This window comes from Sapajus apella, unplaced genomic scaffold, assembly GCF_009761245.1.
Source record: "Sapajus apella isolate SASKATOON/1434 unplaced genomic scaffold, GSC_monkey_1.0 scaffold33, whole genome shotgun sequence".
Taxonomy (NCBI): domain Eukaryota; kingdom Metazoa; phylum Chordata; class Mammalia; order Primates; family Cebidae; genus Sapajus; species Sapajus apella.
The window spans coordinates 7304588-7332437 of NW_022436973.1; the positions used below are offsets into that span (position 1 = coordinate 7304588).

The 27850-nt window shown below is 44.3% G+C and overlaps 1 protein-coding gene across 6 annotated transcripts in view; it reads right to left on the reverse strand.

Moving 5' to 3' along the window:
• Nucleotides 1–866: 866 nt before the first annotated feature.
• CNBD2 (cyclic nucleotide binding domain containing 2) overlaps nt 867–27850 on the reverse strand; it is a 65850-nt gene continuing 38866 nt past the window's right edge. For all 6 annotated transcript variants that reach the window (XM_032295084.1, XM_032295083.1, XM_032295081.1 and 3 more), the window contains 4 exons: nt 22580–22757; nt 20738–20858; nt 8555–8724; nt 867–1209 (listed from right to left, as the gene is read on the reverse strand). In XM_032295084.1, the coding sequence (XP_032150975.1) occupies nt 891–1209; nt 8555–8724; nt 20738–20858; nt 22580–22757 (788 nt within the window). In that variant the 3' untranslated portion in view covers nt 867–890. The remainder of the gene's footprint in view (nt 1210–8554; nt 8725–20737; nt 20859–22579; nt 22758–27850) is intronic.

The following is a 27850-nucleotide window of genomic DNA, read 5'->3' on the forward strand; positions in this document are numbered from 1 at the left end:
CGAGGCTGCTGGAGAAAGGAGCCCTGAGTTCTACGTGCAGATCCATGATGAGCAGCTCCAGATTAAGGACCCAGAAGAGAGAATGAGGAGCCCTTTTTAGTTCCGACTCTGCAGCCTCCTTGTCACCACCTCCTCTATCACAGCTGCTCACTCTGCATCCTGGACCCGATGCCTGCCCTGTCAGGCTGCCCCATCAGCGTCTCTCCGGCTCCTGTACCCTCCTCCCAACCAATGACAGCCTCACTTCACACTCTGACAGGAATCCAGCCCACCACCTGTAGGCCCAACATAACCCACATATGTGTTTGGTTTGTCTGACACTATTTAAAAACAATCTGAATTAGTTGCTCATGTTTAAAAACCAGTAGGAATCATCTAAAATATTGAATTTCTTGATTCTCTTGAAGAATCTACAGATTGACAATATGAGGCCTGCATTATTTTCTGGCAGGGCAGCGACTGACTGGGCTAAGGGGTAGCTTCCCCATCTGGATGGGGAACTTACACAGCAGGCCCAGCATCTTCACCACTCCCTGTTGCCTTCCCAGCCCTACTGCTGCGCTCCTTTAGATGACCTGTCTGGCCTTGGAAGGCATTTGCAACCCTAGTCTTGACCACTTTGATCTGAGCCTTCCCCACATCCAGCTCATCAGATAAGACCCTCCTACTCTGAGACCATCCCCAGTGATTAACCCATCCACACCCAGCCTCTGACCATCCATTCACTCAGCCCATCCAAGCGTCAAGGGAGACTGTGGCCCCATTGCTGTCCCCCAAATACCTCCCTGGACCCACAGCTCAGCCCTCCAGGCCCCCCTCCTCCAAGTCCCATAACTCCCATGGTGGTCATTCAGAAAGCATGGTGGCCAATCTACCATCCTTTATTTGTCCTAAATAAGGACCCCTGCACTTTTATACTGAGGCAAGAGTTCTTGGATTTTGTACCGAGGTGCTTTGATGCCTTGGACAATCCTCAATGGGGGCAGGTATTTTTGGGGCGCCTTAAAAATGGGATAACAAGGTTTAGTCGTCTTGTTGATGCTGCACAAATTCAGGACCACAGACCTAGGGTCGTATATCCCTTTCCTCTTGCGCCGGATTGGGGGGAACAGTGGACTTTGGCGATGCTTCACTAGCAGCTGCAACAGATCCTTCCGAAAGACATTCCAGCTGTTCTCCTGGAGGAACTTCTGGCACATATCTTCATCACTAAAGGGCAGGCACAGAAGCCGAGGTTCTCATGCCAGTCCCGCCGCTCCAGCCTTGCCTCCTGCCACTCTCCCCTCCCTAAGCACATGGTGCTTCATCCCACTTCTCTGCCCCTCCCAGACTCTCCCTCAGCTCCTTTCCCTTTCCACAGTTTTCTTCCCTTAGGCCTGTTCTGTCTCATGTAGCAGCAATGGCCCACATGTAGCTACTGAGCACCTGCAATGCGGCCAGTCTGAATTAGAGATGTGCTGTGAGTGTAAAATACACGTCAGATTTCACAGACTTAGAACAACAAAAGAATGTAAAATAGCTTATTAATCATTTTATGTTGATAAATAAAGTGTGGTATATACATATTACCCAATTCCGTTTATGTGAAATGTCCAGAACAGGCAGGTTTATACTGACAGGCAGTAGATTTGTGACTGCCTTGGACTGGTCATGGTGCTCTGGCTCCACCCTGCCCTCTCCCCTCACAGCAAGTAAGGCTGAGGAAGGTGGAAGAAGGACTAAAGCCTCCTGAGACCACAGCAAAGCAAGGGGGTGTTAAACTTCAATTAACTCAACTGCACTCCCTTACCTAAGGAGACAAGCTGAATACATCACTAACAAGTCAGAACATTCTTCCAGCCAGATTACATCGACAAAGATAAAGTCAACTTTGATCCATAGAGATTGGCTTAAAAAAAAAACCCAGAGGTCAGCATGGCCAGAAGCTAGTCCTGTAGCGTCAGCAATATGACAAAGCTAGCTTCCACCCCACTCACGAAAGCTGACTGTGTGCACCTTTTCTCAACACCATGCTTGCAGCAGCAGGTTGGTAGTATGAAATTGGCCATGGTGGGAGTATTTACAACACAGAAATCAGCAAACACTGCAAGCCAGGGTCCTCCTCCCGCGCCTTAGAGAGCTGGTTGTTAAACACCCGTGGGCACGCTGCTGGGTAGTCCTCTCTTAAAAAGTTTCATTAACTCCCAGTTTCTTACATAATAAATAACAACATCTCACTCTGACTTAGAACTTACCATGTGTCAAGCACCTTACATTTGTTAACTCATTTAATTTTCACAACCACCCCATTTCACAAACATAGAAACTGGGGTGAGCCTAAGGGATTCATCAAAACCTAGGAGGGACAAGCATGTGATGACTAATTCTTAAGAGATTTTTTTTTTTTTAACCTACATACTAAGCTAAGACAGACAAGACTCCATGTCACTTCCTGAGGCTGATGGTCACATTGATTTCTAGTCTACTTTTTCACTGAACAGGGTAGCCTCGGCTTCACACAGGGGTCTCAGTTCCAATCCCCTGTCTTACTTGAACTGAAAGCTGCATCTGTCCTTTCAGCCTTTAAAAAATCAGTCCATAGCCAAGCACAGTGGCTCACGCCTGTAATCCCACCACTTTGGGAGGCCAGGCAGGTGGATCACTTCAGGAATTCGAGACCAGCCTGCCCAAGATGGTGAAACCCTGTCTCTACTAAAAATACAAAAGTTAGCCAGGTGTGGTGGTGCACGCCTGTAATCCCAGCTACTTGGGAGGCTGAGGCACAAGAATCACTTGAACCTGGTGGGTGGACGCTGCAGTGAGCTGAGATCATGACACTGCACTCCAGTCTGGGTGACAGAGTGAGACTCTGTCTTAAAAAAAAAAAAAAAAAAAAAAAAAAATCAGCCCGTGATGCCATTAAGCTCTCCTGGGCAATCCCCAGCATTAGTTCACATTATCTGTCTGTTTTGAGTGATCCTCTTCACTTTGGCCCTGGGAGATTTCCTGACTTTCTTGTGGATGCAGCCATGTGTCCTATCTCTCGTGGCCCCCTGTGTTCTGTACAGGTGATTTTCAGAATATCCAGCCTGAGCTATTCACCTAACAGGTGCCTCTGCCACTGGCTCTGTGATCTTCAGGACCTCAGAGTCCTCGGTTAAAACATGAGGGATTTGAGCTAGATAATGGATATGTTTTCTGCCTGCTTTAGCCTTCTAGAAAGCCATGAGTTCAACGATTAATGAACAGGACCGAATTCTGTGGGTCAGCATTCTAGATGAGGGCTGCCAATGCTGACTGAGCAAGGCAGATGCCGCGTGTCCCATCTGCCCCCACTCAAGTCTATGTAAACTTTTTCTGAATTTCCATTCAACAGTTATTAACTGATCCCCATCACAAGCCAGGCATTATGCAAGGAGCTAAGGCTCCTTAAACCCTTTTTTGAGTGGTAGGTCTGAATGGCCATTTCCTATTTTGGTAGTACTCAGGAATCAGAGAAGTGTGGCATCCTTGAACCAGAAGAAACCACCAGTATTTCTAGGCTTGTTTTTCTCACAAGACTGCCCCAGTGTTGGCCCTATATTTTCTGCTCTTTAAATTTACTAATGATTTTCCTTCAATCTATCCAGTTTCTTTTACTTAAATATTTACTTTGTCTTAAGCAACACGATCTGTCAGATCACAGGGTTAGTAAGCTAGTCATGCTGCTTTTTCTAATTCACACAAGTAAATACCTAACTGTTAAAACTAAAAATGTCAATCTGTAAGCCGCCTGAAGGCATCCTGTAAGCCTCCTGTGGAATATGTTCCATACTTTAAAAAACACTGATCTACTCTAATTTTCTTGTGTTGCTCACTGGAGTCAGAAGCCTAGAGGAGGTCATGAAGAGCTCACATTGCCCAAGGTCATGAAGAGCTCATGTGAGATCCTTTTGTGTGCTTATTGGCCAGGGGCTGGAATCACCTGCAGCTCTGCCTGCCTTCATACCTACTTTCTATACCATTGCAATCACTCGCTTCCCACACCTGCTGGCAAAACCATGTCTGATCACAATATCACTGCAAGTAAAGAAAAACGAGAGGATGCAAAATTGTGTAAGAAGTATGAGCTCTGTTATGAAAACAGAGCATGATGATAAATGTACATTTGGTACATATCCATGAAGCGAAGAAAAACACTAAAAGGAAATACAGAAAATGCTAACTGGCACTGCTGGAGGACTGCAAATGATTTGGGTTTTGTCTTTTTCTCTCTTCGGTGTTTTTAAATTTTCTGCAATGAGTATGGCTCAATCATTCACATTTAGCCAAAATTTATTAAGCACCTGCTGCATGCTGGGTACTGTTACAGGTGCTAGAGACCAAAGGTGGATAATGCACAGCCTTGCCTTCCTGAAGCATTTAATCAGGTGGAGGGAAAGAGCTGTGCAAACAGGTAACTATATGACAACATGATACAATGACAGAGCTGTGTAGAGAATATTATGAGTGTGCAGAAAAGGAGTACTTATCCCAAACTGGGGTTAGTCTGAGGAGGTTTGCTTCAGACGATGAATCTTACAGAATGAGCAGGAATTTATCACAAAGGGTTAGGGCAGGACTGGGGTTAACATTTCAGGCAAAAGAGCCAGCACTAGCAAAGGCAAGGTATGTGCAGCCCCTAGCAGGCAACCCACCTGGGTTGCTGGAGTGGGCTGGATGCAGCAGGAGATACTGCAGGGAGCCTGAGTAGGGGCCAGACTGTGGTGGGTCATTGAGGTAGCACTGAGTTTGGACTTTATCCTACAGGCAGTGAGATACCACTGAAAAGTTTCAAGCAGGAGTTTAACACAACTAGATTAGGGTTTTAACAAGAACACAGTGTGCAGAAAGAATCCAGCAGGGAGGAGACTGAAGGAGAGGAACCCATGATAAGACTCTTGCAGGAGTCCAGCTTGGTGGTCCCGAAGTGGGGGATGGAGGCCAGGAGCGGTGGCTCATGCAATCCCAGCACTTTGGGAGGCCAAGGTGGGTGGATCCTTTGAGCTCAGGAGTTTGAGACCAGCCTAGGCAGCATAGCAAAACCCTATTTCAACCGAAAAATACAAAAAAATTAGCCAGGCATGGTGGCACCTGCCTGTGGTCCCAGATACTAGGGAGGCTGAGGTGGGAGGATCACTTAAGCCTGGGAAACAAAGGTTGCAGTGAGTTGAGATGGAGCCACAACATGCCAGCCTGGATGACAGAGTGAGACCCTGTCTCACTCACACACACACACACACACAAAACAAAGTTGGGGTGGAGAGATGTGTCACCCAGGGAGATATACAAGATCTACTAGAGTATGTGAACAGTAGCATTTCATTTATATATATATATATATATATATATATATATATGTATGTGTGTATGTATATATAATATATATATTCATTTATATATATACATAGAAATGTATAAACATACACACACACATATATATACATATTTTTTTAGACAGAGTCTTGCTCTGTCACCAGGCTAGAGTGCAATGGGGCAATCTTGGTTCACTGCAACCTCTGCCTTCTGGGTTCATGCAATTCCCCTGTCTCAGCTGCCCGAGTAGCCGGGACTACAGGTGCGCACCACCAAACCCAGCTAATTTTTTGTATTTTAGTAGAGTATAGATGGGGTTTCACCATGTTGGCCAGGATGGTCTTGGTCTCCTAATTTCATGATCCGCCCACCTCAGCCTCCCAAAGTGTTGGGATTACAGGCGTAAGCCACTACATCTGGCCTGGCTTTCATTTATATTTATCTTTCTCTTATTCTTTTAAGAGATCTATTTTTATATGTTTATAATATATATAAGTACAGTAATACATGTAGATATAATGAAAATAAATTAACATGTTATTTATATTACATATGCATACCAGTGAGTACAAACTTGAACATTTTTAAGTAATAGCAGTATGAGGTGAAACAGTTTGGAGACCACTGGTCTGGGCAATAAATTAATTTTTACATTTTATTTTATTTTATTTGAGACAGAGTCCTGCTCTGTCACCAGGTGCCAGGCTGGAGCGCAGTGGTGCAATCTCGGCTCACTGCAATCTCTGCCTCCCGGTTCAAGCAATTCTGCCTCAGCCTCCCGAGTAGCTGGGACTACAAGTGTACGCCACCACGCCCAGCTAATTTTTGTATTTTTTTAGTAGAGACAAGGTTTCACCGTGTTGGCCAGGATGGTCTCGATCTCTTGACCTCGTGATCCACCCGCCTTGGCCTCCCAAAGTGCTGGGATTACAGGTGTGAGCCACCGTGCCCGGCCAATTTTTACATTTTAAAAAGTTATTTGTTCCTATTATAAAACCATTAACATTCACTCTAGAAAATTTGGACACTATGAAAAAGTAAAATTTATCTACTCTTTCAAGATACATATTTATTTTTAATAATTATAAAAGTAAATCTCAGCACTTTGGAAGACCAAGGCAGGAGGATTGTTTAAGTTAAGGAGTTCAAGACCAGCCTGGGCAACATAGTGAGACCCCTATCTCTACAAAAAAATTTTTTAAATTAGCTAAGCATTGTAGTGCCTGTCTATAGTTCCAGCTACTCGGGAGACTGAGGTGGGAGGATCACTTGAGCCCAGGAGGTCAAGGCTACAGTGAGCCATGATTATGCCACTGCACTCCAGCCTGGGGAACAGAGTGAGAACCTGTCTCAAAAAAATAAGTAAATAAAAATAAAATTAAAAAAAGCAAGGGATTTGCATTGCAAGAACAAACATGAAAGGAATATATAACCAGAAAGTACCCCTTAGTCTCACCTTCCAGAGAAAACAATTATTACCACAGGCATTCTTATTTTTGCTTATTTCCTTCTAGGTTTCTCTCAGGTAAGTGTTTTACAAAGGCAGGGGCATAGCACGTGTACAATTCTCTACTGCCCTTTTCTAGTATCATTATATCACCCATTTTATCCTGCTATTACAGAGCCATTAAGCTTACCATTTTTTAAATGAAACAATTATGTTCTATCAAAAGAATACACCACAATTTTGTAAACTATCCCCTTAGTGTGGCACATGTGAATGTTATCACTGTTTTTCTATTATGAATATGGCTGCTATGAACATCTTATTTTATTTATTTATTTATTTAGAGACAGAGTTTCCCTCTTGTTGCCCAGGCTGGAGTGCAATGGCACAATCTCAGCTCACTGCACCCTCTGCCTCCCAGGTTCAAGTGATTCTCCTGCCTGAATCTCCCAAGTAGCTGGGATTACAGGCACCAGATACTACACCCAGCTAAGTTTTGTATTTTTAGTAGAGGTGGGGTTTCACCAAGTTGGCCAGGCTGGTCTCAAACTCCTGACTTCAGGTGATCCACCTGCCTTAGCCTCCCAAAGTGCTGGGATTACAGGCGTGAGCCACCACACCTAGCCTTATTATTATTTATTATTATTGTCATATTAGAGACAGAGTTTTGCTCTTGCTGCCCAGGCTGGACTGCAATGGTGCGATATCAGCTCACTGCAACCTCCGCCTCCTGGGTTCAAGTGATTCTCCTGCCTGAATCTCTCCGCCACCATAGCCAGCTAATTTTTGTACTCTTAGTAGAGACAGGCTTTCACTCTGTTGGCCACACTGGTCTCGAACTCCTGACCTCAGGTGATCCACCCACCTCAGCCTCCCAAAGTGCTGGGATTACAGGCATGAGCCACCATGCCTGGACTTATTGTTTTTTGTTTGTTTTTTGGGGGGGGGTTTGAGATGGAGTTTCACTCTTGTTGCCCAGACTGGAGTGCAATGGTGTGATCTCGGCTCACCACAATCTCCACCTCCTGAGTTCAAGTGATTCTCCTGCCTCAGCCTCCCAAGTAGCTGGGATTACAGGCATACGTCACCACGCCCAGCTAATTTTGTATTTTTGGTAGAGATGGGGTTTCTCCATGTTGGTCAGGTTGGTCTCAAACTCCCGACCTCAGGTGATCTGCCCGCCTCAGCCTCCCAAAGTGCTGCGATTACAGGTATGAGCCACCACGTTCAGTCTTATTGTTTCTTAAGACAGAGTTTCGCTCTGTCACCCAGGCTGGAGTGCAGTCGCATCATCTCCGCTCACTGCAACCTCTGCCTCCCAGGTTTAAGCGATTCTCGTACCTCAGCCTCCTGAGTAGCTGGGATTACAGACATGTGCCACCATACCTGGCTAATTTTGTATTTTAAGTAGAGATGGGGTTTCACTAGGTTGACCAGGCTGGTCTCAAATGCCTGACCTCCAGTGATCTGCCTGCCTCAGCTTCCCAAAGTGCTAGGATTATAGGCATGAGTCACCATGCCCAGCCCTGCATTGAACATCTTAATGCAGGGGCTTTCTCAGTATTTTGACTCTGTAAATTCACAGATAAATCTCTGTCTCAAAGTGTTGGGACAGTTTTATAGCCCTTGAAATGTAATGCTAAAATTGTTACCAAAAGGATTGAGCCTATCTAGTCTGTACCAACAACTCCCAGTTTCATTTCACCCTTGTCAGCATTAAGTATTATACTTTTTCTTTTACTAAAATAACAGGTGAAAAATCGTTCATTTCACCTGCACGTTTCCAGTACTGACCTGGGGAATGCAGTATTGAGCTTTAACAACTTGTTTATCATCTCATCATCATTGTCAATCAGTTCATAAAAGTTTTCCTTCCTTATCCGTATCATCTCACTTCCCAGGCTCAACAGGATGAAGGGTCGTGTGTCGTGTTCACCCTCTGGAAGGAAGAGCTGGTGAAGGCCCTGGGGAAAAGTTGCAGAAAGTTAGACCTCAGAGACTGGCCAGGTCTGCCCTCAGATTTTCTAGATGGGAAAAAGAAGGCCTTAAACAGGAGGTGAATTTATCTGGGATCACTGAGCAAATGACAGGCAGGAGAAATCCTGGGCGCTTTTTGCTACATGACATGGAATTCCTCTGACGTTGGAATTAGAAGAGCACCTAAATCACATTCCCCACTGTCCCACCTACTCCAGCAATCTATTGATGCCACTATTGCTCTCAGGTTTTCCCCAACGTCCAATTATAGCTCTTCTTTTTGTAAAATAAACCTGTTTTCTTTTCCTTAGGACTTACAAAAGTCAAACAGCTAGGCGCCAGGTGCAGTGGCTGACACATGTAATCCCAGCACTTTGGGAGGCCCAGGTAGGTGGATCACTTGAGCCCAGGAGTTTGAGACTAGCCTGGGCAACATGGTGAAACCACATCTCTACAAAAATTACAAAAGTTAGCAAGATGTGATGGTGCATGCCTGTAGGCCCAGGCTGAGATGGGAGGATTTCTTGAGCTGAGGAGGCAGAGGTTGCAGTGAGCTGAGATCCTGCCACTGCATTCCAGCCTGGGCGACAAAGCAAGTGACTGTCTCAAAAAAAGTAAAACAGGCTGGGTGCGGCAGCTCACACCTGTGATCCCAGCACTTTGGGAGGCCGAAGCAGGCAGATCACCCGAGGTCAGGAGTTTGAGACCAGCCTAGCCAACATGGTGAAACCCCGCCTCTACTAATAACACAAAAATTAGCCGGGCATGGTGGTGGGCACCGTAATCCCAGCTACTCAGGAAGCTGAGGCAGGGAAATCGCTTGAACCCAGGATGTAAAGGTTGTGGTGAGCTGAGATTGTGCCACTACACTCCAGCCTGGGGTGACAGAGTAAAACTGTGTTTCAAAAAAAAAATATCAAACAGCTAGTCCTCTTCTAGACCTTATCTTTGCAGCCACCCACCGCACCTTTTACTGCAGGCTTGTTTCTCTTCCGTTCCTCCCAGACTTCAGTGGCCACAGGCCTCCTCTCCAGCTCGAGCTGCCCTCCTGCTCCTCAGCTTGAATTCCTACTTTGTTCTATGTGGAAGGGAGATGGAAGTCCACAGGCATACTCGCCTCCTTGATGAAGAGTATAATCCCCTTTTTAAGGAGACACCCTGGGACAGGCAGAGCCAGGACTAGAATCTTTGTTGCTGAACTCCCAGTCCAGTGCTCACTCTTCAGCCTCTCAAGGCTCAGGCAAGGAGAGGAAGGGGCAGGAAACGTTAGTGGCCCCAGAGCCACTAATGCCAGCTGCGTTGGGCTTAAGAAGAAAAAGGGCCATAAATCAAGAAGCCTGCTCTATGGAGGACACATGGGGTTGGGAGTAATCCTGGATCCAAGTTGCTATGGTTGAGGTGCAATATACATATCTAATTACCATCTTTTGTTGAGAAATGCTGAGTGTATGATAAAATATATTGTTTGCTAAGAACGATAATGAGGAAAACCTAGCCGACCCTGCCCCCAAGTGGAAAACTACTTGGGGCATTCTAAAGTGGCAAGACAGTATATGTATATCAAACACCGGTTAAAACAATTCTTTAAGCATGGGATATGTGACCCTGCCCCCCGTGGCTCCCTCGTGGAGAATACTTTCTGGTTTGTCCTTGATCAGTGGTAAACAAGCACCAGCTGCCTGACTAGTTTATCGTGGTTCTATGAGAAAACACAGAACACCTGTTTGTTAATAATAATCACCTGTTCAGAGAGAATAACTATGTGGGTCAGAATCTGCTTGAGGCCTTCAGCCTGGAATACTGTCAGCCCCCTGAGGCTCTCAGCTCAGAAGCCTGTTGTCCCCCGCCTCCCTGGATAGTCCCACTTTGCTGTTCTATCTGGGTGTCTGCTTCTTAATGCCTTCAGCGCCGCCTGGGTGGGGGTCTCTACGGCTGAGCTGGTCTTGGTAATCTGTACCATTTTTAAGCATATAGTTCACTGGAAATAAATATATGCATATTCTTCTTTGTTCTTATTCCCTCTCTTCCTCCACATTCCAGCCTCTGCTAACCACCAATCTACTCTCTATCTCCATGAGATCCAGTTTGTAGCTCCCACGTATGAATGAGAACATGTAATATTTGTCTTTCTGTGCTTGGTTTATTCCACTTAACGTAACAGCCTCCAGTGCCATCCACACTGCTGCAAATGACAGGATCTCATTCCTTTTTATGGCTGAATGATATTCCATTATGTATATGTCCCACATTTTCCTTAACCATTCATTTGTTAATGGACACTTAGATTGATTCCATATTTCAAAATAGTACTTATGTGATTTGGGACACGCAGTACCTCCTGGGCCATTGCTTTCCTGTGAAATGGAGGTGAGAATATCTGCTGCACATGTCTCCAAGGATTCTGAATTTGAAAGATGTGAAGCTGGATCTGGAACATCCTCCCCACCTCCACCATTTGGGTTCTAGACCTCGAAATACGACCACGTACAAACTCTTCGGTGTTCTGAGCCCTGGCCTTGTCTCTCTTTGGCAAGACTGGGCTAGAGCTATGCCACCTTTCCTATAAAGCTGCTGAGGGTCTATGAAAGATGGCACATGTGAGGGTGCTATGGGGAGGGAAGCACCTCGTGTGTCTCATGTTGAGTACAGCGGCCATGAAGAGCCTCCTAGCCAATTCCAGGCTTTGCACAGAAACCAAAACGGCTGCTCTTTAGCCAGCTCCTACTCTGGGGAGGAAATATATATATGAATTTACCCCTTAGAACCATCCTAGGATGTGGGGATTATCATCCTCAGATGTGGAAAATGAGGTTCAGGAGAGGAAATTTACCTATCCACAGTCATGTATCTTATAATTACAATAGCGATGATGATGAAATTGTAACAATAGCACCAGCTAACGTTTATTGAACGCTCACTAAATTCCGGGCCCTCTTGTGGCTTTTGTGTCTATGACCCATTTAACCCTCACCACAACCTGGTAGCTGACTCCTATTCTTATTCTCACGTTACAGGTAAGGATGCTGAGGTTAAGAAAATTGTCCAACATCACACAGCATGAAAGCAATAAACCTAGGCTAGGAACCAGGTGGCCTGTCTTCAGAGTCTGTGCTTTTAGCAAATACAATGAGGAAACTGAGGCACAAAGAGGTTAAGTAGCTTGCCCAAGGTAACGAAGCATAAAGTGGCAGAGCCCAACCTTGATCCCAGGGATCCACTCAGGAGCATTGCTGTCCTTCTCTCTCTCTCAGCCACCTCAAACTGGAGTCAGTTGTTTCTCTGGCTAGATGCTTCAAATGGCTTCCCAAAGTACCTGGGATCAAATAAATCTCCTCATGCCTCCTAAGGCCTGTCCAGCTCCTTATGTCATTGCCACCTTGCTTACTCTGTTCCAGCCACCCTACCCTCCCTTCCAATCTCCTCAACATGCCTCCTCCCTCCTGCCTCAGACCTTGAACTTGCTGATTCTCTGTCTAAAACACTTTTCTGCCAGCATTTTTTCTTTTTTTTTTTTTTCTTTTTGAGACAAGGTCTCACTCTGTCCCCAGGCTGGAGTGCAGTGGCATGATTGCAGTTCACTACAACCTCAACCTCCTGGGCTTAAGTGATCTCCTTCCTCAACTTCCCAAGTAGCTGGGACTATAGGTGTGCGCCGGCTAAGTTTTGTTTTTATTTTTGGTTTTGGTAGAGAGCGGGTTTCACCATGTTGCCCAGGATAGTCTCCTGGCCTCAAGCAATCCTCCTGCCTTGGCCTCCCAAAGTGCTGAGATTACAGGTGTGAGCCACTGTGTCCAGCCCCACAGTTTATTCTTTTCATCATTCAGGTCTCAGCTTAAACATCACCTCCTCAGAGCAGCCTTCCCTTACCCACTCCATGTAAGAACCTCCCCACCCCACCTGCTTTCTATTCCATTCCTAACAGCAATTTGTAATTTTCTATGTATTTACTAGTTATCTGTTTATTGTTTGTCCAGAATACATCATAAACCCTGTGAGGGCAGGAATTAGGTGAGTTTACTCAGCCACACCAGCACTTTGTGCCATGCTTGAAGCATGGTAGGTGCTCATAGAATGTCTGCTCAATGAATGACCCAAATGGAGCCACACAACTTTACAGGCGACAGCTCACCCAGATGAATCTCATTTTCTCATGATACAGATTCAGAAAGGAAAAGTGATTTTCCCAAGGCCACACAGCTAACTATTAGAAGTAAAATGAGAAGGAGAAGCCCCGCCTGCCACCTCTATTCTGCGCTGCCCATGGCTCTGGCTTGCCCAGTTTTGACACCTCAGAGGCCTCAGCCTGCCTGTTCCCTGGAGAAGTTGGATCTCCTATATCTCCTGGCTCAAAACCTGAGTCCCTCTACTCTAGGCCCCAACCTGTGCTGTTTCCAGGGCTGACTCAGCTCCACTCTGCTGCTCCCAAGAGTGAGGATGATGTGACCCACCTTCTGGGGGGAGGGTTCAGGCACAGCAGTTACCACTTTCACTCTACTACAACTGAAGCCAGGGCCTCAAAACAGGGAGCTCAGAGTCCTAGCACAGGCACCTCACGGAGGCATCCACAGACATTTTCTTCAAAGGGGTCACATTAACGAATATTTGTTGGCCGGGTTCTATGGCTCACGCCTATAATCCCATCACTTTAGGAGGCCAAGGTGGGTGGATCATGAGGTCAGGAGTTCAAAACCAGCCCGACCAACATGGTGAAACCCGGTATCTACTAAAAATACAAAAATCAGCCGGGCATGGTGGCACATGCCTATAATCCCAGCTATTCAGGAGGCTGAGGCAGGAGAATCGCTTGAACCTAGGAGGCATTGGTTGCAGTGAGCTGAGATCGTGCCACTGCACTCCAGCCTGGGCAACAGAGTAAGATTCTGTCACACACACAAAAAAAAATTGTTGAAGGTCTTTTATTTACTGGCCCTGAGTGGGAAGCAGCAGCCAGGTCCTTATGCTAAGTCCCCACCCAAAGCCTTCCAGGACTTCTAGGAAATCAGGGCCTAACTCCCTGTTCCAGCTTTGCAGGGCCTGGACAAAACAGACCCTGTTGTTCCTGTTCCTGACACAGCCTCCCCTCCTGTCACCGCCTACCAACCAAGCAAGGCGTTTCCTGACCTCGTGTCTCCATCCTGCCCAGGCCTCAGCATCTCTTGGTGCCCTGCGTTCAGCTCTGAGCACCTTACTCTAAAACATTAACAAATTGAAGTGAAGCAGACACCACCTTCATTAACTATAACAAAGACATATTAATGTAAGATGTTAGTAAGGGGGGAAGCTGGGTGTGGGGCATATGGGGACTCTCTGTGCTCTCAATTTTTCTGTAAATCTTAAAGTGTTCTAAAAAATAAGACCACTAAAACAATGAATCCAGTAGTAGGGGCAGGGGGAGTGTGGGTGACCATGCTTGGCTGTCAGCTGATCACTATGGAGGCTGGGAGGGAGGTGCCAGAGCTCAGTGGCAGGAGGAGTGGTATGTGGGTGCAGAGGTGGGGCGAGCAGAAGGGCTTTCCAGGAGGAGCAATGGGCTGGAAGGCTGGAAACTAGGCCCCATGAAGAATGACCAAAGGAATGGAGGCTCCTCAGCATGAATATGAATATAGTTAACAGAACATTGGCACGGTGCCTAGCTGCATAAATGCTGAATGAAAAACAAAACAGCATTCTTTAAATACCTAAGGGCATCACATGCTAAGGAAGTAGATTTCTTCTGTTTGAGGGGACAGGGCAGGGAGAGGAGAGGAGCTAGTTTAAAGCTGCTGGAAGCAATGTTTTATTAAACAAAAGGAACTTTCTAAGAGCTAAAAAATAATCAGCATTGAGAGAAGGCTGTGCTAGGGACTGGGACTCCCAGACAGTATTGGGCTGACCTTCCCGGCCTTGAGGACACACAGGCTGGTGTGAGCAGGAGTCAGGGAGGGAAGGAGCATGCACAGCCCACCATAACACAGGGTGAGAATGGTGTAAGGATGACCTTGGAGATAGTGATGGAGGAACAGAGGAGAGGGCTTGGTAGGAACAGGTTCCCAGATGCTGAATGACCACACATGGGGCTTCAGGAGACAGCCCTCTGCAGGCATAGGTATGCTGACACCCATTGCTCCTCCTGGAAAGCCCTTCTATGGCCCCACCCCTGCACCAGCACACTGCTCCTCCTCCTCTCATTCAGCTCTGGCACCTGCCACCCAGCTTCCATGGTGATTCACTCATAGCCAAGCATGGTCATCCATACTGCCTTCCCTCCCACAACTGTATTTTTTTTTTTTTTTTTTTTTGAAACACGGTCTCATTCTGTTGTCCAGGTTGAAGTACAGTGACACAATCATGTCTCACTGCAGCCTCCACTTCCCAGGCTCAAGCAATCCTCCCACCTTAGCCTCCCAAGTAGCTGGGACCACAGTCAAATGCCACCATGCCCAGCTAACTTTTTAATTTTTTGTAGAGACAGGGTCTTGCTTTGTTGCCCAAGCTGGTCTCGAACTCCTGGGCTTGATCAGATGTGAGGCACTGTGCCCAGCCTTGGATTCTTTTTTTTTGTTTTTTGTTTTTTGGGGTTTTTGTGAGACGGAATCTCAGTCTGTTGCCCAGGCTGGAGTACAGTGGCATGATCCTGGCTCACTGCAACCTCCACCTTCTGGGTTCAAGTAATTCTCCTGCCTTAGCCTACTGAGTAGCTGGGATTACAGGTGTGTGCCACCATACACAGCTAATTTTGTATTTTTAGAAGAGATGAGATTTCACCATGTTAGCTAGGCTGGTCTCGAACTCCCAACCTCAGGTGATCCACCTGCCATGGCCTGCCAAAGTGCTGGGATTACAGGCATGAGCCACTGGACCAGCCTGGTGGTCTTATTTTTTAAAACAGTTTTAGATTTACAGATAAATTGAGAAGATAGTACAGAGAGTCCCCAGGTATCCCACACCCAGTTTCCCACATCTTACACTGGTATGTCTTTGTTACAATTAATGACTGATACATTACTGTTAGTTAAAACCAATGAGTTGCTTAGATTTCCTGTTTCACCTAATGCCCTTTTTCTATTCCACCATCTTATCCAGGATACAACATCATGTTTGATAATAGGGTTCTTTAGATTTCCCTTAGCTGTGGCATTTTCTCAGGCCATTTTTGATGACCTTGGCAGTTTTGAGGGTACTCATTGAGGTTTTTTGTTGTTTTTTTTTTGAGACAGAGTCTCGCTCTGTTGCGCAGTGGTGCAATCTTGGCTCACTGCAACCTCCGCCTCCCAAGTTCAAGCGATTCTTCTGCCTCAGCCTCCCAAGTAGCTGGGACTACAAACGTGTACCACCACACTCGGCTAATTTTTACATTTTCAGTAGAGATGGGGTTTCACCACATTGGCCAGGCTGGTCGTGAACTCCTGACCTCATGATCTGCCCACCTCAGCCTCCCAAAGTGCTGGGATTACAGGCATGAGCTATCATGCCCAACACTCATTGAGTATTTTGTGGGATGCCACAATGTTAGAATTTGTCTCATGCTTTTCTCATGATTAGACTGGAGTTATAAGATATTGAGAGGATGGCCACAGAAGAAGAGTGACATTTTCATCACATCCTATCAAGGGACAATACTATCAACACAATGTTTTACTGTTGATGTTGGCCTTGATGACCTGGCTGTGTTTTTTAGATTTCTCCACTGTAAAGTACTTCATTCCCCACTTGCCATACTTTACTCTTTGGAAGGAAGTCCTATGCATGGCCCACATTTAAGAAGTAGAGAGTTAGGCTCTCTTCTTTAAGACAGAGTATCTACATAAATTGTTTGAAATTTATTCTTCAGGGAGATTTGTCTCTTCTCCTCCATTTATTAATTTATTATTCATTCATTTATATCAATATGCGCTCATAGATATTTATTTTGTACTTTTTGTTATAATCCAAAACTGCTTTATTTTGTTGTTCAAATTGTTCCAGCTTTGGCATTAGGAGATCTTGTAGTTGGCCCCCATGTCCCTTGGATATACTCCCATATTAATAAAGTAGTTCCCGCCCCTCCCCCAGCTCTTCCTTACTTTCTGACATTATAATAAATATGTTCTAGACTCGTCCTGTGTATTTCCTGCCCTAGTCCTAGATTCCACCATTCTTCCAAAGAACGCTTGTTCCTTTTATTGGGAAATTGTATTACAAATCATGATCTGCCTTCTTGACATTGGCCTGGGCCATGGTTTTTTTGGGTATGACCCCAAAAACACAGGCAACAGAAGCAAAAATAGACAAATGAGATTGCATCAAACTAAAAAGCTTCTGCATAGCAAAGGAAACAACCAACAAAGTAAAAAGACAACCTAAAGAATGGTAGAAAATATTTGCAAACCATAACTCTGATAAGGGGATAATATCCAAAATGTACAATGAACTTAAACAACTCAGTCTTGAGAAATCAAATAGCCTGGTTAAGAAATGGGCAGAAACCCTGAATAGGCTTTTCTCAAAGAAAGACATACAAATGACCAATGGGTATATGAAAAATGCTCAACATCACTGATCATCATGGAAATGCAAATTGAAGATCCAATGACATAGAGTCATACCTGTTAAAATGGTTACTATCAAAAAGACAAAATATGACAAATGTTGGCAAAGATGTGGGAAAAAAGGGAACCCTTATACACTATTGGTGGGAATATAAATTAGTACAGCCATTATGAAAAACAGTATGGAGGCCAGGCATGATAGTTCATATAATCCCAGCCCTTTGGGAGGCCAAGGTGGGAGGATTGCTTGAAGCCAGGAGTTCAAGAACAGCCTGGGCAACATAGTGAGACCCTGCCTCTACAAAAAAATTAAAAAATTATTTGGACATGGCAGCACACACCTGTAGTCTAAGCTATTCAGAATACTGAGGTGAGACGATTGCTTGAGCCCAGGAGTTCAAGGCTACAGTGAGCCATGATCACACACCACTGCCCTCTAGCATAAGTGACAGAGCAAGAGCCTGTCTCTTAAAAAGTATAAAAGAAGACCAGGCATGGTAGCTCATGCCTGTAATCCCAACACTTTGGGAGGCCGAGGTGGGTAAATCACTTGAGGTCAGGAGTTCAAGACCAGCCTGGCCAACATGGCAAAACCCTGTCTCTACAAAATTACAAAAATTAGCCTAGTGTGGTGGTAGACGCCTGTAATCCCACCTACTTGGGAGGCTGAGGCAGGAGAATCACTAACCCGGGAGGTGGAGGTTGCAGTGAGTTGAGATGGCACCACTGCACTCCAACCTGGGTGACACAGCAAGACTCTGTCTCAAAAAAAAAAAAAAAGAAAGAAAGAAACCAAGATCCAAGTGTTAAGTGTGCTTATTGCTAGAAAGGTATCATTTCTTTTAGGCCCTCTTATCTGACAGAGCAAAATAGTTGTATGTTTTTCCCCACACCTAGAAATATTTCTATACATAATTGTCTATAAGTATATATTGAGCAAAACTTGAGTGTCTACTGATGTTTTCAATTCTAATCCATTACCACATGGAGCATTCTAGGCTCCTCCCTTTTCTAAACATTTCTGCTTAAGTAGTGAAAAACCTGGCTCCCACCCTCTGCCATCCATTTACTGAACTGATTGATTTCAATGTTAACACTGTGTGCATGTATAGTAGTATAAGTATTGTTAATCCATACCCTCATGAGAAACAACTTTATCAGTAGGGTACAGTGCTCAAGCACACTCCTTTTGCTTTAGTCTTACCAACTCCACTCATTTCCATAGTTACTTAGGTCAGCATCTTTTTCCCCCAACTCCTTCACAGAGATTGTTTCATACGTTTGTAATAGATTATCTTGTCATAGCTTGTATTCCTTCCTAGGATCCACTGACCTCCTAGATGATTTTTTTTCTTTTTAACAAATTGCATACATTAAGATTCACTCTTTGTGCTGTAAAATTATATGGGTTTTGACAAATGCTTTTGTAGCCACCATTACAGTGCCATACAGAATACTTTTACTGCCCTAAAAGTCCCCTGTGCTTCACTATTCATCCCATCTTCTGAACTCCAAACTTCTCACAACCACTGATAATTTTACTATCTCTATAGTGTTTTTCTTTTCCAGAATGTCCTAGAATAGGAATCAAGCAATATTTAGCCTTTTCCTAATGGACTCCTTAGAAACTGAATTCTTTAGAAATCAGATTCCGTAAAAATATTAAGTAATTTATTTATTTTTTTGAGACAGAGTTTCACTCTTGTCGTCCAGTCTGGAATGCAATGGTGCAATCTCAGCTCACTACAACCACCGTCTCCCAGGTTGAAGTGATTCTCCTGCCTCAATCTCCCAAGTAGCTAGTATTACAGGTGGGCACCACCACGCTCGGCTAATTTTTGTATTATTAGTAGAGACGGGGGCTTCACCATGTTGGCCAGGCTGGTCTCAAACTCCTGACCTCAGGTGATCCACTCACCTCGGCCTCCCAAAGTGATGGGATTATAGGCATGAGCCACCATGCCCAGCCCCAGCTAATTTTTGTATTTTTAGCAGAGATGGATTTCACCATGGTGGCCAGGCTGGTCTCAAACTCCTGACCTCAAGTAATCCGCCAGCTTCTGCCTCCCAAAGTGCTGGGACTACCACACCCTGCAGGTATTGTGTTTTTTAACATCAAATTCCAATTGTTCATTGCTGGTATAAGGAAAGCAATTGACTCTTGTATATTATTCTTATATCCTGTGACCTTGCTATAATCTCAAGAGGTTTTTTAGTTTCAAGAGGTTTTTCTTTTCAAAAAAAATTGTTTGGAATTATCTACATAGACAATAATGTTATCTGCAAACAAAGATAGTTTTATTTCTTTCTTCCCAATCTGTATACCTTTTATTTCCTTTTCTTGAATGGACTAGATAAGACTTTCAGTACAATGTTGAACAGGAGTGGTAAGAGGGAATATCTTTGCCTTGTTCCTGGATTCATTTAAAGCAAGTCTAGATAACACATCATTTAACTTATAAATATTTTGACATGTATCTCCTAAATATAAGGACTCTTTTAAAAAAACATAGCCACAATATTCTTTTTTTTTTTTTTTTTTAAAGAGACGGGGTCTCTCTACGTTGTCCAGGCTGGAATGCAGTGGCTATTCACAGGCGCGATCCCACTACTGATCAGCACGGGAGTTTTGACCTGCTCTGTTTCCGACCTGGACCAGTTCACCCCTCCTTAGGCAACCTGGTGGTACCCCGCTCCCGGGAGGTCACCATATTGATGCCGAACTTAGTGCGGACACCCGATCAGCATAGCACACTACAGCCCAGAACTCTCAGGCTCAAGCAATCCTCCCACCTCAGCCTCCCGAGTAGCTGGGATTACAGGCACGTGCCACCATGCCTGGCAGCCACAATATTCTCACTGTATCTTTCTTTTTTTTTTCTCAAGACAAAGTCTCACTCTGTTGCCCAGGCTGGAATGCAGCGGCACAATCTCAGCTCACTGCAACCCCCACTTCCCAGGTTCAAGCAATTCTCATGGCTCAGCCTCCCAAATGGCTGGGATTACAGGCACACACCACCATGCCCAGCTACTTTTTGTATTTTTAGTAGAGACAGGGTTTCACCATATTGGCCAGGCTGGTCTCAAACTCCTGACCTTGTGATCTGCCCACCTCAGCCTCCATAGTGCTGGGATTACAGGTGTGAGCCATCGCACCCAGCCTATTTTTATCCCACCTTTACAAATCAACACAATTCCTTAATATCATCAAATATGGAGGAAGTTTTTTGTTTTGTTTTGTTTTTTGAGACGGAGTTTTGCTCTTGTTACCCAGGCTGGAAGTGCAATGTCATGATCTCGGCTCACCGCCACCTCCACTTCCAGGGTTCAAACGATTCTCCTGTTTCAGCCTCTTAAGTAGCTGGGATTACAGGCATGTGCCACCACACCTGGCTATGAGGAAAGTGTTTTTAAACCTTTACTCTTATTAGTTAACATTCCAGCCCATTCATGATACATGCTCCATGGTGAACAAAGCTCTTGGCACACTCACCAAAATTTCTCCCTCCTCCACAGTATGCACTTTCACGTAGGCCCCCACTGCAGCCTCTTTGGGGAGCTCACCAAGGTTGGTATTGATCATGGTGCATTTGATGGACTGAGTAGGCTTGGATCTGAAATGTGACAGCTTGTTAGAGAGCTCATCTGTAACAGTCTGCTCCTGAGGCCCTTTGTTAATCAGCCCTCGCTCTTCTGCACATGGAGGGCTCCCCTCCCTGGGGAATTCACAACTCCCCAAAAGGTGAGAAAACTCAAAATCAAGCCTGGGAGGGACTGACTCCTATTGTCAGGAATTGGAGGGTGCAAAAGAGGAGACAGACCCTCCCTCCTCTTAAACACCTGAGGGCTGTTTTTTTCAGAGGCAGGAGCTGATGATCCCATGCAAGCAAGTCAGGCCTAATGGGTGGGGAAGTCCAGGATATGGCCCCCTCGTGCTCAGCATGAGGAAGGAATTTCTTCTTTTTCCTCTTTTTTTTTTTTTTTTTTTTTTTTTTGAGATGGAATCTCACTCTTGCCCAGGCGCTGGAGTGCACTGATGGGATCTCTGCTCACTGCAACCTTTACTTCTGGGGTTCAAGCAATACTTATGCCTCAGCCACCCAAGTAGTTGGGAATACAGGCACCCACCACCATGCCCAGATAACTTTTGTATTTTTAGTAGAGACAGGGTTGCCTAGGCTAGTCTCAAACTCCTCGCCTTAAGTGATCTGCCTGCCTCAGCCTCCCAGAGTGCTGGTATTATAGTCATGAGCCACTGGGCACAGCCAAAAGGAAGGAATTTCTTTCTTTCTTTCTTTCTTTTTTTTTTTTTGAGATGGAGTTTTGCTCTTGTCGCCCAGGCTGGAGTGCGGTAGCATGATCTTGGCTCACTGCAACCTCTGCCTCCGGGATTCAAGCAATTCTGCCTCAGCCTCCCAAGTAGCTGGAATTACAGGTGAGCACCATCATGCCCAGCTAATTTTTGTACTTTTAGTAGAGATGAGGTTCTGCCTGTTGATCAGGCTGGTCTCAAACTCCTGACCTCAGGTGATCCACCCACCTCAGCCTCCCAAAATGCTGAGATTACAGGTGTAAGCCACTATACCCAGAGTGTTGTGTGTGTGTGTTTTTTAAGAGACAGAGTCTTGCTCTGTTGCCCAGGCTGGGGTACAGTGACATAATCACAGCTCACTGCAGCCTCAACCTCCTAGACGCAAGCAATCCTCCTGCGTCAGCCTCCTAAGTAGCTGGGACTACAGGTGTGTGCCAATATGCCCAGCTAAAAAAGTATTCTGTAAATGTTAACTATAATTATCATTTCCTCATTTAACTGCTGGCTTGAAACAACCCCAAGACTTAGCTCCTATTATGTACCAAGAAATACAGCTTAGAGAGGTCAAGTCCTTTGCCTGGGGACACAGAGCTAAAATAAGTGGCCAAGCCAGGATTAATTCCAAACACAGGCTCTTATCTACTGTGCTACAACTGCCTTCCTCAGATGGACAGAATTTTCTGAAGCAGCTCAAAATCAAAAGAGCCCAGCAACACACTGACCAACAGAATTTCAGAGCCAGAAGATCTGTCCAGCCCCTTCCTCCTTAAATGCAGTACTGAGGCCCTGAGAAAAGAAGTGGATAAATGCCTGAAGTGCCCTTTCACGTTACAGGTGGAGAATGCAGGTCCTGGCTCTCAGACCCAGGATATCTCTAGGGTGCCTCATGCACAACCCTTTGGGATTGACCTGTGTCCTCCACCTTTGCCCCCTCCCTAGCATCCCTGACATTCTGCCAGATAAGTATCATCTCCCTTTGCAACCACAATCTGGACCCGTCTATCTGGCAAGAGCTGAGCTTACTTGATCTTTGGGCCCAGCATCTTGGGGAGACTGTCTCCTGAGGTTCTGATCTTCCCGCTGAAGCTTGTGCCCTGTAGCTCCCAGGCCTTCTGGAGATGCAGAAGTTTCAAGGAGCTAAAGTCTTGTAGAGGATATGATTTGATCTGGAATTCCTTGTATCTTTCCATAGGAGAGTATTCTGTTAGGGAAAGCACAGGAAAACATACTTATGGATCTTTGCATATATGATGATTATGGTGGTAGTAGTTGAAGCTTATCACAGGAACCTACCTGGATGATCTGGAACATGGGGAAATTAAAAAAAAAAAAAGAAAGAAAAAACTCTGTGGCCTCCATGTAATGTCCCTGGGTGCCAGGCCCTGTGCTAGAGCCTTTACATTCATTACATCTGGAGAAGGGTGATTAATATACTTTAAAAGATAAGATGAACAGCAGAGAGCCCAAGTCATTCAGAAAAAGGTTAAAGCTTGGATTTGAACTCAGATCTATTGGATTCAAAGCTCATACCATTCCATTAACGGATCATATTTATCCCAGAGTTCAAACTGGGCTTTCAAATTGGGGCAGGGTTAGCAATAAAAGATAAATGGATGACTGGTCATAGAACCTTAGACAAGTCATATAATCATTAGAGCCCTCAAAGGAATATTGTTAAGAATTACAGGCTGGGCATGGTAGTTCACACTTGTAATCCCAGCACTTTGGGAGGCCAAGGTAGAGGATCACTTGAGTCCAGAAGTTCAAGAGCAGCCTGGGCAATGTGGCAAGACCTCATCTCTACAAAAAATTAAAGAAATAGCCAGGCATGCTGGTGTATGCCTGTAGCCTTAGCTACTGGGGACACTGAGATGGGAGGATTGCTTGAGCCCAGGAAACTGAGGCTGCAGTGAGCTGTGTTCATGACACTGTGTTCCAACCTGGGCAACAGAGTAAAATTCTCTCAAAAAAAAAAGAATTACAGATAAAGTATGTGATACGCCTAGCACAGTGCCAGCATATAATAGGTCCTCCATGAGAGTTATTTTAAACAGATTGCCAAAAGCCAGTTGCAGCGGCGCACACCTGTAGTCCCAGCTACTCCAGAGGCTGAGGTAGGAAGATTGCTTGAGCCTAGGAGTTCAAATTCAGCCTGGGCAACACAGAAAGACCTCATCCTGGCCAAGCATGGTGGCTCACACCTGTAATCCCAGCACTTTGGGATGCCAAGATGGGCAGATCATCTGAGGTCAGGAGTTCGAGACCAGCCTTACCAACATGAAGAAACCCAGTCTCTGCTAAAAAATACGAAAAAAAAAAAAAAGATTAGCTGGGCATGGTGGTGTATGCCTATAATCCCAGCTACTCAGGAGGCTGAGGCAGGAGAATTGCCTGAACCTGGGAGGTGGTGGTTGCAGTGAGCTGAGATCATGCTATTGCACTCTAGCCTGGGCAACAAGAGCAAAACTCCATCTAAAAAAAAGAAAAAAGAAAGACTTTGTCTCTTAAAATAAAAAATCTCCAAGGAAATGTAATTCAGAAATAAAAAAGAGCAAACTACTCAGCACGCTAAACAAAAGAAGCCAGATACAAGAGTTCATACTGTATGATCCCATTTATATGAAACCATGGGAAGACAAATCTAAACTATAATGATAGAAAACAAATCAGAGGTTGCCTAGGGCAGAGGTGATAGAGAATGATGGGTGGTTGCCTAGGGAGGGGGACCAAGGGAACTTTTTGGGGTGATGGAAATGTTCTACAAATTCATTGTAGAGGTATAAATTTGTCATGGAACTGTGGCCGGGTACAGTGGCTCACCCTTGTAATCCCACACTTTGGAAGGCCAAGGCAGAAGGATCGCTTGAGCTCAGGAGTTTGAGACCAGTCTGGGCAACATGGCAAACCCCGGTCTCTACAAAACATAAAAATAAGCAAGGTGTGGTAGCATATGCATGTAGTCCCAGTTACTTGGGAGGCCAAGGTGGGAAAATTACTTGAGCCCGGGAGGTCAAGGTTGTAGTGAGCCGTGTTCATGCCAATGTATTCCAGACTGGGTGACAAAGTGAAACCTTGTCTCAAAAAAAAAATTTTTTTTCTAATTTGTCATTTAACTATACATGTACAATATGTGCATTCTGACATATAAAAATTATACATTGGCCAGGTGCAGTGGCTCACTGGAATCCCAGCACGTTTGGAGGCTGAGGCGGGTGGATCACAAGGTCAGGAGTTCAAGACCAGCCTGACCAACATGGGGAAACCCTGTTTCTACTAAAAAAAAAAAAAAAATACAAAAATTATCCAGGCATGGTCGTGCGTACCTGTAATCCCAGCTACTCAGGAGGCTGAGGCAGGAGAATCACTTGAACCCAGGAGGCAGAGGTTACAGTGAGCTAAGACTGCACCACTGCACTCCAGTCTGGGCAACAGAGCAAGACTCCACACTCCCAAGAAAAAATATACATATTCAACAATAATATTGATTAAAAAGAGATCTCCAGCAGGGCATGGTGGCTCACTCCTGTAATCCCAACACTTTGGGAGGCCAAGGTGGGTGAATCACCTGAGGTCAGGAGTTCAAGACCAGCCTGGCCAACATGGTGAAGCCCTGTCTTTAAAATAAATAAATAAATAAATAAAAATGTTAACAAAACTTCTTGTTGAAAACAATGTAAGCCAGAAAACAGACTTGAATGCAACATTTTTAAAATAGGGGGGGGGGGGGGAGAAAAAACTCTTAACCTAGAATTTTATATCCAGCAAAAATTTCTTTCAAAAATGAAGATAAAAGGCTGGGCACAGTGGCTGACGCCTGTAATCTCAGCACTTTGGGAGGCCAAGGTGGGTGGATCAACTGAGGTCGGGAGTTCAAGACCAGCCTGACCAACACAGAGAAACCCCATCTCTTAAAAAAAAAAAAAAAAAAAGAAGATAAAATAGTTTTCAGACACAGAAAAGCTGAAATAATTCATCACTAACAGATCTGAAATATAGGAAAGGTTAAAGGAAATACTTCAGGCAGAAGGATATAGTATTTGGTAGAAATCTGGATCTATACAAAGGAACAAAGAATATTAAAAATAGTAACTATGTAGGTTAGTATAAGAGTCTTTTCTTATTATTATTTAAATATACTTAAAAGATACTTGTTTAAAGCAAAAGTAATAACCACATATGGTAAGGTTTTTAACATACATGCAAGTAGAATATATCACAATAGCATAATATCTAGGAGGACACAATGGAAATATAATGTTGTAAGATTCTGATTCTATACATGAAGTGGTATAATATCACTTAAAGGCAGAATGTGATAAAAGTATATACAATGATCACAGAGCAACCGTGAAAATAATACCACAAACAGCTAATAAGCCAACAAAGAAAATAAGATTAAATTATACAAAATACATAATACAAAAGACAGGGAAAAACAAAAGAAAAAGGGAATAGATGTGACAAATAGAAAAAAAAACAAGATGGTAAAGTAAAATCCAACCATAATCAATACTAACATTAAATGTAAATGACTTAGACATCTCAATAAAAAGGCAGATTGTCAGATAGGATTTTTTAAAGACCCAATTATATGCTACCTTTAAGAAACCCACTTTTACATATAAAGACACAAACAGGTTAAACACAAAAGGATGGAAAAAGATATACCAAACTAATGCTAATCAAAAGGAAGCTACTTTAAATCAAAAGTGGCTGAATTTATATCAGAAAAAGTAGGTTTCAGAGCAAAGAATATTACCAGGGACAAAGAAGTTCATTTCATAATGATTAAGAGTTCAATCCCAAATAGCTAAGCATATAATAAAAGAGCTTCAAATATATGAGGCAAAACAGAAATACAAGGAGAAAAACGTATCTACAATTATAGCTAGAAATTTTAACAACTCTGTTAATTTTTTTTTTTAAAGACAGAGTCTTGCTCTGTCACTTAGGCTAGAGTACAGTGGTGTGATCTTAGCTCACTGTAACCTCTGCCTCCCAAATTCAAGTAATTCTCCTGCTTCAGCTTCCCAAGCAGCTGGGACTAAAGGCATGTACTGCTACATCCAGCTGATTTTTGTATTATTTTAATAGAGACCATATGTTGGCCAGGATGGTCTCAAACTCCTGACCTAAGGCGATCCACCCGCCTCAGCCTCACAAAGTGCTGAGGTTATACATGTGAGCCACCATGCCCGGCCTCTATTAACAATTGATAGAGCAAGCAGACAGAAAGGTATAAGGGTACAGATGACTTGACCAATACTATCAGCCAGCTTTACCTACTTAACATTCATAGTACACTGCACCCAAAAACAGAATGTTTTTTTAAATGCAAATGAAACATTTACCAAGATAGACTATATTCTGATCCACAAAACAAGTTTTAATAAATTTCAGAGGATTCAAATCATATAAAGTATGTTATCTTAGAAATCAATAACAGGCTTGGCACGGTGGCTCACGCCTGTAATCTCAGCACTTTGGGAGGCCAAAGCATGCAGATCACCAGAGGTTAGGGGTTTGAGACCAGCCTGGCCAACATGACAAAACCCCGCCTGTATTAAAAATTCAAAAATTAGCCAGGTGTGGTGGCGCCTGTAGTCCCAGCTACCTGGGAGGCTGAGGGAGGAGAATTGCTTGAACCCAGGATCAATGTAATCTGTGTATCCTGGGCCCTCCTTCCCAAGGACTGCCTTACAGATACAGCCAGTTCTCCTGAGATTAGAACTGAGGCCAACACAGGGAGGCAGAGAAGAAGGGTAGAAAAAGAAGAGGTTGGAGGTGGAGGATGAAGTGAGCGGAGATCACACCACTGCACTCCAGCGTGGGCAACAGAGCGACATTCCTTTTCAAAAAAACAGAAAAGAAAAAGAAAAAAGAAATCAATAACAAAGATAGCTGGATAATCCCCCAAATGTTTGGAAACTAAACACTCTTCTAAATATTACATGGGTCAAAGAAGAAATCAAAAGGGAAATTTAAAGATATTTTGAAGTGAATAACAATGAAAACACAACATAACAAAATTTTGTGGGATGCAGCTTTTTCTCTGGTGGCTTGACAGTGGAAAAGGGACAAACAAGAACTGACATGAGAAGAAACATTTACCAAGTACTTATAAGGCCTCATGCTAACATCATCTCAGCCTTCCTAGTAGCCTGTGTGGTAGTGACAACAAACATCTAAGAGTTTCATATATTAATTTGCTTAATGTCATTACAATACTATGAGGTAGAGACCATTATTTACATTTTACAGACTCTGAGGGCACTGGTACACGTGGACATAGAG